Here is a 14509-nt window from a genome sequence, read left to right as displayed (position 1 = left end):
GCCGAATGTTTATAACTAAAGTAGCTTTCATATGGTCTACGCCTTAACATGTTTTTACCTAAGACTTATATTAGGACCGCTTTCTTGTTGAACTTTTTAGTAAAGCCCTTAATACAGTTAAGCTAACTTACAATACTTTGCTTACTTTTATATAATTCTTCGCGTTTTACTTCTATTTCCATCTCAAGTAATTGGTTCTTTAATCGGGCCGTTTGAAGTTCCACAATTTGCTTTTCTACTTCGTATTTGTGTTTCTCAGCGGCTCTGGAATTCTGGTCTCTATAATATTCCTGTTGTACTTTGATCAATTCCACCTGCTCCTCTTCAATTCGGGTATTCCTTTTGATTTCCAACAATCTTGTTGAGTTTCCATTCCGTAATATGTTTTGGTTCCATCTTCGAGAATCCTCGAAGCTGTCGACCTCAGGTTCTTCAAAATCGTCCATGTTCTGCTTAAAAAACTTAAAGAGACATTAATGAAAAAGCAAATATAAACTTAAAAACTTACTTGCAGCAACTGTGAACTATCGGAGTTATGCGAACTGATCGAAGGATCTTCTTCTTTGGCTACATTTATCAACTGAAAATTACCTGCAAACAAAAAGAAAGAATTTATATATTAATATATTAACAATTTTTAGTTGTACTCATGTTTTATATTGTATTTTGATGGCGGTTACTTGGTCCTAAGTGAAAAAGAAGTATTGCATCCTGGTGGCTTAGACCTGGTTTTTTTTTAACCAAGAGTTAGCATCACAAATATGTACAACTTTTACTTCTTAAGATAGCTTATTTTATATAGTGTATAATTTATTTTGAAATGAAATACATTTTTAAAATGTACCTAAACTAAAAACACTTACCGTCACTATCAAACTGGTTTTCCAGTGGTGTGGTGGTGGTTCCTGTAGGCACAAATGATTCGGAAAGCTCCTTCTCCGCGTCCCAATTTTTGACCCCTCTGAGTTTATTCCGAGAGTTTTTCTTCATATTATCGTACTTCTCCCGTAAAGCGGTCCATGATCGATCGGTTCCCGTTTGCGTCCTAAACTCTTTGGCAAGTCGCTCCCAAGTTTCTGCCTTTTTTCGCCATGTGGCCGCATCTTTCTTCTTGTCTTGCAGAATATCCTTGTTCAACAGCACGAGATCTATGAGCGCGTGCTCTTCCTGCTCGCTGAAGTTTTTCCCTCGAATTCTTTTCGAAGACATTTTAGACTCTAAAATTTAGAGTTTAAAATTTGGGCAGACACAGCATAACAAATTTAATGTAAACACGAAACAGCTGTTTAGCCCTTCTTTATCGATACCTCGAAATATCATCCCTGATCGGACATTGAGAAAAGTGAAATAATTTACCGCGCCTTATTTTTGAAAAATTTAATTTAATTGCAGCTTTATTAAATATAGTTGATTTGTTTGTTATTACTTGGCCAAATCTAAATAAACAATGCTAGAAAGGTGTGCACTGTATCGCAAATAAATTCAGAGGGCTTATAAATTACTTTCACAATAAAGATTATAAATTTTACTACCCCTTTGAACTATTATTAAATTGTGTTCAGTTTTAATTAATAAAAAAAAATATAATAATTTAAAACAAAAAATTATACAAAATAATCCCTAAAACACTTTTAGTTCAGTTATCTTTGGTCGTCTATAACCCTGTACCAAAATAATGAACAAGCGTACAACTTTAAGGTAATTTTACATTTATTTGTGTAAAACAAACAGATTTTTATCAAAAGTCTGCGCCTTGAATTTTAGTGGCTGCAGCTGGCTACCGCTGCTTAGTCCTCCTCCTCTTCGGCAGCTCCGCCGCCACCGCCCTGGTTCTTCTTCAGGTTCTTCCTCTTGACGCGACCGGGACGGCCGCCGCCGAAGGGCGACTTCAGGGAGAAGTCGATGTGCTTCTGGGAGTCCAGGCGCACCACGAACGACGGGATGTTGACCACTTGCTTGCGGACACTGTGAAAAAACACATGAAATCGGTTAGTTAAACTCGGGAGGAAGGTAACACAGCATATGGTGGCTGCGGGATTGGGTCTAAAAACGTTCAGTGCAACTTACGCTAGGCGGGCATTTTGCATTTTCGATTGGAGTGAACGGAGTCACATGCGCAATCTAAAGACGTTGAGAGCCGGTGCAAGCATTGGCGCTTGTTCGACTCCCAAGTGGTCTTACTGAACAAAACAGAGTTATATCTGAGAGAGCCTGGCGACGCTTTTGTCGCTAGTCCAAGCGATATTTACCGAATGTGACGCTGGCGGATCAGGACGCGGGCGTGATGGATGGACTTGGCCAATCCCAGCTTGAACACCTGCGTCTGCAGACGGCGCTCCAAGAAGTCCTCGATCTTCAGACCCAGCACGTAATCGAGCTTCATGCGGGACTCGTCCAGGACACCAATACGGACCAGACGTCGCAGCAGGGCGTTACCTGTTGATAAAGAGGGTATCGTTAGCAGGAATTCCATAGGGGGTTCAACAAATTAGGACATGGAACTTTTTTCAGTGCGTATTTGTTAACGTCAAAGGTTTTTTCAGACAAGAAGTGTCAGAATAATATTTTAAATACAATTCATCATGTCATGTTTGGTTATACAGTCGAACTTCCATAAGAATTTGTTAAGAAAACTCTGTATCCCAATTATATTATCTCTTTGATTGTTCTAGAAGTCTACATCGTAGCTCGGTATTAATAGTAAAAGGATTTTACACGTGCTTTGTTAAGATAAGATAACGTAATTTTGTAATATTGAAAATATAAAAACAGATTGTGTGTATACAAATAAGGAATTACTTATTTAGGTTGCTTTCACGTTTTAGTTTTTACATTTTTAATTTAAATTTTATAATTAAGTTAAGGGCTGAGAAAAGTAAACACTTTTGATTTGGTTTGAATATGTATGAACGTATCATTAAATTGTGGAACTTATACGGAACAAGATATAGCAATCGAATTTTTAAGTCGCATTGGTTTACATTTTAGAAAAACGAGCCAGCCAACAACGCATTTTTATTTCTCACTTGATTAGTTCTACTTATGGGAAGTTCAACCGTAATTAATTTATACCCAGTACTCACCCTGGAACAGACGCTTCTCATCCTTCTCGTCGAGGGTCAGCAGCTCACGGGCGGCCTTACGGATCTTGGCCAGGGCGTACTTGACGCGCCACACCTCACGCTTGTTGCGCAGACCATACTCGCCGATGATCTTCAACTCCTGGTCCAGACGCGCCTTCTCATAGGGGCGACGGGGAGTCACGTAGGTCTTCGAAAAGACCGAGGGAATGCGGCCGTTCACCATGGTTCCGACAATTCAACCGAGCACTGCAAATACCAAAAAGTTGGGTTAAATTCGAAAATCTATTTGCCTTTGCGGCATCTTCAAAGTTTTCTTTTTGATTTATGTTGAACTCTGCGTGCCGGCAGTTTATTTAGCCTTGACTTGCAATATTTCTATTTCCTGGCGCAAATTACATTTTTTTTACAAGTTTTTGCGGAGCTCCGCGATTTTACTTACGATTTTGCTCGCGATTAGAATAGGAAAGAGAGAAAAATAGAGATGGAGAAACGCCGATGAAAGCAACGCGGTCATCGATACCATATCGATAGGAACTGCGATGAAGTCGGTGGTGTCTATGGCTTATCGATGATAACGGTCACTCCAAAAAATGTCACTGCATTTCTTGCGCACTGTTAACGATTTCACTCTAGGTTTTTCATTAGTAGACTTTTTAAATGCGCCAGATTTCATTATGGCATTCAGCTCAAATGCTAATGCTTTCCGTCAACGTCTTCTTCTTCCAAGTTTTCAAAACAAAGTAAAATTCAACCAAAAATTAGTAAAAAATTTTACATTTATTGGATGTGGCTATTATTTTAACAAACATGAATTTCGCAATTCCCATATAATTTTAGGTGGCGCCGCCATTAGCCTATGTGGCCGATTATGAAACATGCTGTGCCCAATGTAACTTACCCATAATAAATGTAGAATGTAGTTACCATGTAAGAAATAGAGGTATTCCTGAAACTGATTTTGAATTGAGCATACCAGTATTTAATTATTATAGTTAATGTTGTTGGATTTTAATACATATTTATACATACATTCAATACAAGATTCTTTGAAATGTATGACAACTTTACTCAGAATATTTGTCAACTCGAGTGGCATAGACTCTTACGACCGTTCTCCATTTTTTCAACAGGGATGTTCGCAATTGAAACATATAATCACCGTTCGGGATTGGAATCTCCTTAATTGTGTTTTCATCGACAGAAAAGCCGTTGACAATTATGTCTTGCTGTGGGGTTTTCTTTAAGTAAGGTTAAGTCTACTCAAAAATTGTATTTCTCACCTGAATAGGACAGGTGCCGTTTACATTCGAAAATCTCATTAACGGCGTCATCAGAAATTTAAAAAATTTATTGGCCAAAAGCTGTTGTCCTAAAACACAGAAGTCCAAGGTCTCATTTAGAAATTGAATGCGACGATTGTTGGCTGTTTTGAAAGCTCCCAGGTTCAACTAAAATATAAGTTTTTTTTATTTTTTCATGGAGCTTACTTCGAAACTTACAGTGATATGATTAATAGGATCTTTATAGAGTATCACCTCGTTGATATAAAGAAAGGATCGCCCATTTTCCATGCGCGTTACTTTACAAGTTTCAAAATATGTGAACGAAGGATCCAAAGATCTGCACTCCATTTTGCTGACTCGGAAAACTTTTCCATCGGTTCCATACATTATGATTAGTATGGGTAGAAATAAATTCAATATCTGATCTTTCATGCTGTCTCGTCGGTGATTATAATTATACTATTGTGTTGAGTGGCCCTGCTTAAAGCCAATTTAACGTCTGGTTTGCTTTGATTTATTAAAATTGATTTATGTTTATCTTCGATTGACTTATATTTGACTGTTTCGGTTGTTACTTTAATCACATTTAACCACGTCGACCGTAGACATTAACCTGTAATCGCCAGACTCCAAAACCACCCACCGAAACAACCATTTTGTATTCGCCTTCAGGTAAAATGGTATGCAAGGTGCTTCAGCGTCTGTTCGTTGAATATCATTTTCTTCACATATATATCCTTTTCCTATTGGTATAAAATAATGGTTATTGAACAAGTTCGTAAAACAATGTACTCACAGGATATGGGCAGGTGTGATTTGCATTGGTGGCCGCCATAAGGGATTCATGGAACATATAGAATATCGGATATTTATCTGGTCTGCGCATATAATAACAAAAGTCGATGGTGTGATTAACCAAAAACAACCTGAACACATTCGACTTGCGAAATATGCTTAGGTTAAACTGAATTTTATCGATGGGCTTGCCGTATTTTAACGCTATGTGAAAATTCATGCCCACGACATTTCTGCGCACCATCTTTAAGTTACACTCCTTGACCTCCACAAACCCCGAGTCCAGAGTGCAGCAATCTATGTTGGTGAAGCGAAAATGAGCTCCTCGGATATTGGGAAATAGTTCCACAATCAAAATCAGGTTGAGAATGGCCGAAAACTTCATGTTGAGTGTTGCGGTTTTGGTGACAATCATCGTCAATATAACTAAATCAAGCAGAATATATTGTGTATAAAGATAATTATCTTTTTCCTACACTGAGCTCAACCCGAAGTCAAATGACTTCTTAAGGTATTACTTAAATTAAATACATTTTTAAAATAAGTTTTTAAGTGTAATAAAGCCCGAAACTCATCAAAAACAACCGATGCTGTTATATCGACGGATTTTTTGGTAGGTTTTCATACACTTACATATCTTTCAGGGTGTTTATTGTTGTAGGTTGAGTCTTTAATGTTCCCAATCGTGCTATCAATAATGTTCTGCAACAAAAAACAACCATTTAGGTGAATCGGCCGAAATAATGTCCATATAATTGACGACACTTCTGGCCAGGCTCTGCCAATCTCATTTTACCGAATGATTTGTTTTGAATTTTAAGTGCTTTTTTATAGATTTAAAGCCCAAATTATTAAATAATTGTCAAAACAATTCAACCCAAAACAATTAGTTGATAAACGATTACTATATTTTGTGCATTGCGCATATAGTAACAGAAATCCCCAAATTGATTTAAGAGAACCGGACGATATCCGTTCGATCTCTTGTAAAGCGACAAATTGATATTCACTTTGGTGATGGGCGTTTTATAAATCTTTCGGACCATACAAAAAGCGCCTACTCCTCGTCGAACAATCTTCATTTCACAGCGATGAAAATCCCAATACGAGGTGTCTAAAGACTCACAAATCACAATCATAAACAGAATTCCGATAATGAGACCACTCTGCATGGTCTGCTATTTGCGTTTGAGGTCTATATGTACTGGTGTTCTAAATATATGTTTTATTAATTTACTTTTAATAGATTAATAATTATTGATTGAAGTAGCTTTATAGTTTAATAATTATAGATTGAGATACCAAACAATGGTCTAATAGGGAACCAACAATGTTATACAAATATTTAGAATCATATATCAATTATAATTTGTACTCCGTTTACCCATTTCTGGATGCATAAATCTTTATAGATACCCGATATGACTTTTCCGTTGCAACCTTCACTTGTATCATATAATCTCCATTGGATATGGGTAGATCCTTTAAATCGTTTTGCTTGTAGATAAAATTATTTATAATCAAATCGTGCTGTTGATAAAGTAAAATTATAAAAAAAATTATTTTTATAGTTCAAATGTTTGCTGTTTCTTGCTATTTTCAACTCACATTATATGGACACGAATGATTCATGTTGGAGTTGGAGAGAAAAACCTTGTGCATCATATAAATCAGTGGATGCGCTCTTGGATTACGCATATAGTAACAAAAATCCAGGGTTTGATTGAAGAGATGTGGTCGATATCCATTGGATTTCTTGTACAGCGACACATTGATGCCCACGTTGCGATGGGGATTTTGTAAAGCCTCCAGACCATAAAAAACGCCGCCACGCCCCGGGAAACAATCTTCATCTCGCAACGGCTGAAATCCGAAATCGAAGCGTCGAAGGATTCGCAAATGACATTTTTCAACTGAAACTTTCCATTTACTAGTATTGGCAGAAGTAAAGTCCAACAAATTCCGATGACGAGACCTCTCTCCATGCTTTGATATATTCAACTGCTTTGATAGACACATTATAAGCATCAATTTTTAATTGGTTTTTAAACCATTTTCAAAATTTTGCAAACAAAATAAACAAGAAGGAAAGCAAACTTCGGCAAGCCGAAGTTCATATACCCTTGCAGCTATTGCATTAATTAAATACTTTTGAAAACATTTAAATTATGATTTACTTGAGTATGTGCTAAAAAAAAACATTGAAACTATGATGATTTGCAGCTCAATTATTAGATAGTTATTTTTATATATTTTTATTATTTCTATGGGATCTATATGCTATAGACGTCCGATTTTGATAAAATTTATACCATAATTCTGAAATAATTAAACATTGCTATATGTCGAAGAACTAAACAAAAAATTAAAAAACAGAAAAGTTATAATTTTTTTTCATTTCTTTTTCCGATTGTTCCTATGGGAGCTATATGCTATAGTCGTCCGATTTTGATGAAATGAAAACCGTAATTCTGAAATATTAAACCATTACTATATCTCGAAGAACTAAACAAAAAATTAAAAACAGCAAAGTTATATTTTTTTTCATTTATTTTTCCGATTGTTCCTATGGGAGCTATATGCTATAGTCGTCCGATTTTGATGAAATTTAAACCGTAAATCGGAAATATTTTACCATTACTATATGTCGAAGAACTAAACAAAAAATTAAAAAACAGCAAAGTTATAATTTTTTTTCATTTATTTTTCCGATTGTTCCTATGGGAGCTATATGCTATAGTCGTCCGATCCTGCAATAGAAAGACAACTTTTGGGAAAGTTTCATGCAGATAGCTTTAAAACTGAGAGACTAGTTTGCATATAAACGGACGGACAGACGGACAGACGGACGGACAGACGGACAGACGGACGGACAGACGGACATGGCTAGATCGACTCTACTAGTGATGCTGATCAAGAATATATATACTTTATAGGGTCGGAAACGTCTCCTTCACTGCGTTGCAAACTTCTGACTGAAATTATAATACCCTCTGCAAGGGTATAAAAAAACAACAAAATAATTGCTATCTTTGCCTAGGAAATACGTTGGCGGACAACAGTTTAGAATAAACGTAGAAGCCTTAAACCCTTATTAGTATTACATATAAATAATTATCTGCAATTACTTGCCAATATTTTGCTAATATTTATGTTATGTGCATCTTATTGCATAAAATAATGAACCTCAAAAAATGAGTTCTGAAACAAAATAAGACAACCAATATAACAAACCTAAATAAATGGTTTAAAAAAAAATTCAAATAAATTGACTATGTAATAAAAAAATAGCTTTGATTAAATGTTTATACTTCTGTTTAGTTCTTTTTTTTGTAAGTGTCGTAAAATAGTCTAGTGTTTTTTTGGCGATAAATATATTTTCCTATTCTAATTCATTAGTGAATGGATTTCCTTTTACTTGAATGGGTATGACCCGGTAAACTTTTTGTTAAAAGCAGTTTAAACTGCGCTTTTAAAAAAAATTTTAAAATATTTACTGACTTTCAAGAACTTTTGTTTTGATCCTGTGTATTTTATCTTTTCTTAGCTGCAATAGTTGGCCACAATTTCTTTGGTCTACCGCACTTGACAACTCCACAGGACATGACTGGAAAAACTTTAGCAATAAAATGCACATAGAATGTCATTGCACAACAAAACGAGAAAGCTGCAAAACAATGTGCATTAGGTTGACTGGAACGTGAGTCACGTGGCCCCAGGTTTTGGGTCAATTTCAGGAACCACATCCAAAGTTGCTAAGTTGCGACTATTTTCCCCCTGTTGGTGTTTGAGTTTTCCCCACAGTTTTTCATTGCTCGTTGATTTGTTGCGTTGTCTTGCCCAGCAAAACGTTTTGTTGCACTCACCAACTGACCTTGCTAGCCGCCAGGTTAATCAGGAAAACTTTTAATTAGACAAATTATAACTTTTCCCCAGGCACCGGTAAACTTTGCGCAGCGTCAAGTTTATTATTCATAACGAAAGCGGAAGCAACAGCAAGGGTCGCATCGCGATTACCTGCGCCTTAACCGACTTAACCTCAGTTATTTATTTTAATAAAGCCACAAGCGGCAGTACAAACTTCGGCCATTTTCCGGCTGCCGAGCAACTGCAGCTGCCTCATTATTAATCATTATTGCCCGTGGCCCGGCAATTTGTCGTAATGATTAAGACAATCCACCCCCAATGCCATCCCATCCTCATGACCTCATGATCCGGAAGAAATGTTCCCACTTAACTGCTCCTTTGGCCCTTGGTCAGCCGAGTGATGCATTCGATTCGAATGGGTAACGATTTTGGAAATGACTCGAGACACAGCGAAAAAATATTATGTTTTATATAATTAAAATATCATATCATAACACAAATTTGTGTGTTGCATTTCAATATTAATACATTTTTTATTAGTACTAAACAAACAAGCAGGGAACAAAACTATTTCCCTTAAAAATTAGTTCATAATAAGACCCCTTAACAGGAATTAAACCATTTTTTACTACTTTTGGAGACACAAGAAGGTGGAAATTAGGCCTTTTCACAATCTATATTAAATTATTTCTTGAATTAAACACCCTTCAGAATTATTCAAAATATTATTATACAATAGTCTGGAGACAACATGAGCTCGACATGAATATGTTTTTTTTTTTCTGTGCATGATATCCTGCGGCAGAGATTTGTTGCTTTGAAAATTTGCCTGCTGATTGCTTGGCCAATTGTTCTACAAGTTCGATGCTCGATGTCTGCAAATTGACTTGTGTAGGCTTAAGGGATTACAACTGGGTCGGGACATGTATCGAGTGAAAAATGCCCACGCCAATGAATTCGAAACAGTTTCTCATTCGGACATCCTTTTCACATAGACACATGTGGGCAATGCGGCGTATGCGCGATGTGCCATAAATTATGTCCCAACTATTTTTGCTGGTTTCCATTGCGATATGTGCCAATAAATAATTCGATATGCCTGTCAAAAATTGGGCACAAAGCAGGATGGCTGGGACCCAACTTCAAACGGAAACGGATATACAATTTCTGTAATTTTCGTGAGTGACCAAGTCGAACTCTCAACCGGATGGCGTAGCCCGAAAGAGGAAATTGGCAAAAAAACAAAGTGGGAAGTAAAAACCAGGCCAACCTCTGACATTCAAAAGCTTAGGCAGTTGATCAGCACGGCCAAGTTTTCCCCTTGGCTTTTTGTGTTTGTTTTCATTGGCGTGAAAAAAGTAATAATACCCGAGTTTGAGTGCATGTGGCTTGGGCATGCCAACAACTTTTCTTCTCTACTTTATGAGTATCATGTGTGGCGTATGCTTTTCTTCTATTATGTTCCAGCATTTCTTTCGAGGCCCGAGGCTATTTTGTATCTGAGCCACTGAGTTTGGCCAGACTTGATGAAGTTATGTGCGGCTCACACGAGACTGCGCTCACTACTTTATGGGCCCCTCTTCCTTTTTGTTTTTTTGGGAATGACACGACAGGTCATCAAAAATAATGTTTTGCTAGCTAGTGTTGCATACTTTTGGGTAGGGGTATAGATACTTTTAAGCACTTTATAATAACATTTTTGACATGCTGAGAGTTATTATTTAATAAAAATAAATATTAATACATTAAACAATTTATAAAGATAATATTTCTTAAAATATTGTTACATATAAAATCATTTTTTGATTTTTAGAAGAATATTTTGAAATCAATTGTAACAAACCAAACAAAAAAAATAGAAAATTATAATTAAGTGAACAAAAATGAAATAAATCTTTAATGATTTTGTATTTAAAAATATCTATTCCAAAAGGAACATGAAAAGGTTGAATTCTTTTGCTGTTCATAAACGTGTTGAGTAGGCCATTTGGTCTGGAAATTGTCTTCGGCAGGCGCACATTTCCCTCCTTTTTTTTGCGATTTTCTTGAGTGTGTGTTGCTGGCCGTGTGAAAATGCGCCTAGGGTCATGGTCAAGTGTCCGAGCACGAACTGTAGTGGCAATTTCGTTTATTTGAAAGCACTCGCCAGTCGCCTTCTCCCCTCAACACTATCCATTTAGTTTTGCCTTAGTTGCGGCTGCTGCCATCAATCGCATTGGAATGGGTCGGTTCCATATTGCTGTTGGCACAACATTTGCCTTGAACAAGTTTTTATTCTTTTTCGACGTTGGGCGTTTTTGGCAATGGTTTCGGTTCGATTTGGTTTGATATTTTGATTTTATTTCTGTATGTTTTTCCCGTTTTTCAATTATTTTCCATCTCTGGTAAAAGTCACCAGACAATTTGGCTGTTGATGCGATCCCCAGTTCTTTTATTTTTTTTTTTTTGATTTTTTCTAAAAGTTTTGTAACCATTTGCATTTTCATTTGGGGGTCACTACATAGAGGAGACGTGCAGCGAGTTATAAAATCGAATTTATTGTAGTTGAGTGGAGCTGTTTGGGGGGATGTGTTGTACGCCTGACTGCAATTTTTGATTTGGCAAATATGTTTTGGGGTTTTTTTTTTCCCTCTTTGGAGGCTATCTGTTGTGGGGCTTCCGCTGATTGAATTGCCATGTTATAGTCCTGACGCTGCAGGATATGAATATTGATAAAAAGTGTATCTAAACGAAGTCCATGTCCTCTATTCGTGATCTCCATGAAGCGCGGGGAATTTGTGTATTTTTTGTCCTCCTCTTAACTTTGTTAATTTGTTTTACGGGCTCTCACTCGTTTTAGCCTCCATTGTTGTTTTCTGGGCCACTTAAACGTGTTCCCGGCCCACACAGATACGTGCGGTTGGTTGTCCTGGCAGCCTAATATGTGGTCCTTTATTGTTTTTTTTTTTTACTGCCTGAACAATTATTTTGTTGGGCCTTTGCATCCATATTTTCCATGGAGAGTCCTTGAGTATATATGCTCATCTGAGCATGTTAATTGAGGGATTTTTGATGGTGATTAGAGGGGCCATAAAAAAATCAGCCAGATTCCCATTTAGATATGGCTAATAGAATGCAATAAACATTAATTTTCTGTGGCAAGCATTTGAATTCGATAATCTTTCAGTTGATTTTGAAGTAGGTTTCGAGTGGCAATGGAAAATATGAAAGCAATACTTGAACATCTTTCACTGACAACAAGTGTCTTGACATGTTTTTCTGAAGGGGCGAATATCCAGATGACTAGGGGGACCTGAGGTTGTATGGCAGCCGAGGCAAGTGTTGCCAATATATATGTATATATGTTTGACAAGCATATGAAACACTTGACAACGGCCAAACAAACATGACAGGCAGTCTGTGTGGAAGAGAAAACGGAGCCCCAATATATATACGATATGGCAAGCGGTTATGCCAGACGGATTAAATGGGCGGCAAGGTGGCTAACGAACATGCCAGCATAAGAAATTGACTCTCAATATATAGAATTGAATTGTTCATCGTTGATTGGAGTACGTGGCCGAGAAATTGGCTTATTCAGGCTAAACAATGGGCTCCCTTTGCTTGTCCTGCATCAGTTGCACTTGCTAAGTGAATGCCAAATGCACAACATATAGGTTACTAAGCTATTCCTTGATTTTATTTCATTAAATACAGCTTTTACTTTAATTTAAATGGTTTAGGTTTTAAGAAATTGGACTTAGTAAATGCTTATTAAAATTCAGTCAGACAAAGTCCCTTTTTAATTTATTCATGTTAAATAAAATAAATCTTATTAAAACATAAAATAAAATAAATCCGGGCTCAACCGGGATTTGAACCCGGGACCTCTCGCACCCAAAGCGAGAATCATACCCCTAGACCATTGAGCCGCTATAAATAAACCCAAAAGAGTTTTAGGTTTAAGCTGGCAGACACATCTTTAAGCTTGGCCAAAAGATGACTTTCCGATATGCATAATAAGGCAGCATTTTAATGACCTTTGAAACGTATTAAACTGGTTTGTGGTGTATTTGCTGGTTAAAGTGTGCATTGGCTCTAGTAAATAATACACAGCATATAAATACATTAATTATTAATTATAATAATATTTTAAATTAATTCCACAAAAGTAAGTATTTGACGAAAATAACAAATATATTTAAGTCAAAAATATATTTTCAATATAATAAAATATAAAATAATAATTAAAATATATAAAAATAATTTAGTAAGGGTCTATTTCACAATTATTTTTAACAACTTTGCCCACGACCTTAGCCACAATTTACTTATCTCGATCTTAAGCACTTCTCATTCCACTAATAGACACCGTGACCAGTGACAAATGAGAGTGCAAAATACTTGTCGTTAAAACTAATTAAAACCGTTTAATTGCCTTTAAGGACGAACGTGCAGGATGTGGACAATTTTAATTGCCACGAGCACACGTACAGCGTGGCCTCCAATTAGAGAACTAGAATAATAAAAAAAGAGGTCCGGGCCAATCTTGACTGCTGCTTGTAAGCTGAACATCTGGCCACGTGACAAGCAGCACAAAACAGTAGTAGCAGCACAAAAAATGTCCCCAAAAAGGAGTCGCGCTGTGAGTCAATAAGAATCCAAATGGCCATAAGAAATGGCCGGCAAAGGAACTCGACGGGAAATGCCAAGGAACAGAGGACACATTCGGGCTTAATGTGCGTTAAAAGGCAACCTCCGAGTAGAGTGACTTTAAAGGAAATGTTTAAACCAAAAGTTTTGGTCAACTTGTGGGGTGGGAATCGAGGGGGGGGGGGGGGTGGTAATGGCCGAAGGTTGGGGCTTAAGAGCCATTGTTGTGAAATTAAATTCCAACTATGTGGGAGAAGCTGTATTTTGCAGGACGAAAACGAAGACCAGGTAGATTCGTTTTGGGGGACGGCAGAAAGCAGCTTTTGTTATTTTTACACTTCATTGCCGTGGAATTTACTTTGTTGGCCCTTTGTTTCCGACTTGGGACGTCGCCGTCGCACCGCAAAAACGCAGGCAAGCGTAAAGATAAAACTTGTGTCGACTTATTCTCTGTTCCCCGCAACTGACCCGGATCCCATTTGTTTTTCCTATGAGGTGTGGGTGTGGGTGTGGGTGAGGGTGTGCGTACGATTGTCATAATGTTTGGGCAGGAAAAACAAATGAAAAGCTCTCACTGAACTGGAAAACCATCTCCGTCTCGTCTCGTCTCGTTTCGCTTGGCTGTGTGGCAACAATTTCAGAATTTATGCCCCACAAAGGCCAAATTTTTAATAATTCCCGACGTACGTAAATGTTCCAAAGGACAAGGCGTGACAAGGACTCGATAAGGTTATTTTATCCCACATTCCAACTGCCACCCAAAAGACTTTGGCCCCAACAACTTTTTATCTTTATTGAATTTGCACCTTGGCAGGCATTTCAATGCTGATGATGATGATGATGGGCTTG

General features: G+C 37.1%; 5 protein-coding genes and 1 non-coding gene across 6 annotated transcripts; all 6 read right to left on the bottom strand.

The window, feature by feature from the left end:
- Window position 1: 1 nt before the first annotated feature.
- Window positions 2-1325, bottom strand: LOC128258876 (myb/SANT-like DNA-binding domain-containing protein 4). Its single transcript, XM_052990847.1, has 3 exons — window positions 864-1325; window positions 509-591; window positions 2-461 (listed from the first exon to the last, which is right to left on the bottom strand). The coding sequence occupies exons 1-3, from the start codon at window positions 1207-1209 to the stop codon at window positions 123-125; spliced, it is 768 nt and encodes a 255-aa protein (XP_052846807.1). The 5' UTR covers window positions 1210-1325; the 3' UTR covers window positions 2-122.
- Window positions 1326-1692: 367 nt separating this feature from the next.
- Window positions 1693-3604, bottom strand: LOC128258879 (40S ribosomal protein S9). Its single transcript, XM_052990850.1, has 4 exons — window positions 3523-3604; window positions 3084-3329; window positions 2250-2436; window positions 1693-1965 (listed from the first exon to the last, which is right to left on the bottom strand). The coding sequence occupies exons 2-4, from the start codon at window positions 3304-3306 to the stop codon at window positions 1788-1790; spliced, it is 588 nt and encodes a 195-aa protein (XP_052846810.1). The 5' UTR covers window positions 3307-3329; window positions 3523-3604; the 3' UTR covers window positions 1693-1787.
- A 543-nt stretch (window positions 3605-4147) lies between these two features.
- Window positions 4148-4798, bottom strand: LOC128258880 (uncharacterized). Its single transcript, XM_052990851.1, has 3 exons — window positions 4583-4798; window positions 4364-4531; window positions 4148-4309 (listed from the first exon to the last, which is right to left on the bottom strand). Exons 1-3 carry the CDS (start codon window positions 4796-4798, stop codon window positions 4148-4150), a joined length of 546 nt encoding a protein of 181 aa, XP_052846811.1.
- A 236-nt stretch (window positions 4799-5034) lies between these two features.
- LOC128258884 (uncharacterized) lies at window positions 5035-5837 on the bottom strand. The gene is made up of 3 exons (XM_052990854.1): window positions 5795-5837; window positions 5163-5587; window positions 5035-5109 (listed from the first exon to the last, which is right to left on the bottom strand). The coding sequence occupies exons 2-3, from the start codon at window positions 5574-5576 to the stop codon at window positions 5035-5037; spliced, it is 489 nt and encodes a 162-aa protein (XP_052846814.1). The 5' UTR covers window positions 5577-5587; window positions 5795-5837.
- Window positions 5838-6541: 704 nt separating this feature from the next.
- On the bottom strand, window positions 6542-7146 carry LOC128258361 (uncharacterized). Its single transcript, XM_052989945.1, is given in 3 exon segments — window positions 6542-6691; window positions 6770-6948; window positions 6951-7146. Coding segments are annotated over 3 exon segments (525 nt in total).
- Window positions 7147-12867: 5721 nt separating this feature from the next.
- On the bottom strand, window positions 12868-12939 carry Trnap-ugg (transfer RNA proline (anticodon UGG)). Its single transcript has one exon. It is a non-coding gene; the product is annotated as a tRNA-Pro (tRNA).
- Between the last annotated feature and the right edge of the window lie 1570 nt (window positions 12940-14509).

Source organism: Drosophila gunungcola (genome assembly GCF_025200985.1).
Source record: "Drosophila gunungcola strain Sukarami chromosome 3L unlocalized genomic scaffold, Dgunungcola_SK_2 000003F, whole genome shotgun sequence".
Taxonomy (NCBI): domain Eukaryota; kingdom Metazoa; phylum Arthropoda; class Insecta; order Diptera; family Drosophilidae; genus Drosophila; species Drosophila gunungcola.
This window is presented reverse-complemented; position numbering and strand designations above follow the sequence as displayed.

Excerpts from the sequence above, each read along its gene's own strand:
- LOC128258880 (XM_052990851.1), bottom strand. The coding sequence starts at position 4,798 with ATGAAAGATCAGATATTGAATTTATTTCTACCCATACTAATCATAATG. Across the intron at positions 4,532-4,582 it reads ATCCTATTAATCATATCACT|TTGAACCTGGGAGCTTTCAA; the intron begins GTAAGTTTCGAA and ends CTTATATTTTAG. Across the intron at positions 4,310-4,363 it reads ACGGCACCTGTCCTATTCAG|CAAGACATAATTGTCAACGG; the intron begins GTGAGAAATACA and ends AAAACCCCACAG.
- LOC128258876 (XM_052990847.1), bottom strand. The coding sequence starts at position 1,209 with ATGTCTTCGAAAAGAATTCGAGGGAAAAACTTCAGCGAGCAGGAAGAG. Across the intron at positions 592-863 it reads AAACCAGTTTGATAGTGACG|GTAATTTTCAGTTGATAAAT; the intron begins GTAAGTGTTTTT and ends TTTTGTTTGCAG. Across the intron at positions 462-508 it reads ATAGTTCACAGTTGCTGCAA|TTTTTTAAGCAGAACATGGA; the intron begins GTAAGTTTTTAA and ends TGTCTCTTTAAG.
- LOC128258879 (XM_052990850.1), bottom strand. The coding sequence starts at position 3,306 with ATGGTGAACGGCCGCATTCCCTCGGTCTTTTCGAAGACCTACGTGACT. Across the intron at positions 2,437-3,083 it reads TGAGAAGCGTCTGTTCCAGG|GTAACGCCCTGCTGCGACGT; the intron begins GTGAGTACTGGG and ends CTTTATCAACAG. Across the intron at positions 1,966-2,249 it reads ATCCGCCAGCGTCACATTCG|TGTCCGCAAGCAAGTGGTCA; the intron begins GTAAATATCGCT and ends GTTTTTTCACAG.
- LOC128258884 (XM_052990854.1), bottom strand. The coding sequence starts at position 5,576 with ATGATTGTCACCAAAACCGCAACACTCAACATGAAGTTTTCGGCCATT. Across the intron at positions 5,110-5,162 it reads ATCACACCTGCCCATATCCT|GAAAAGGATATATATGTGAA; the intron begins GTGAGTACATTG and ends TTATACCAATAG.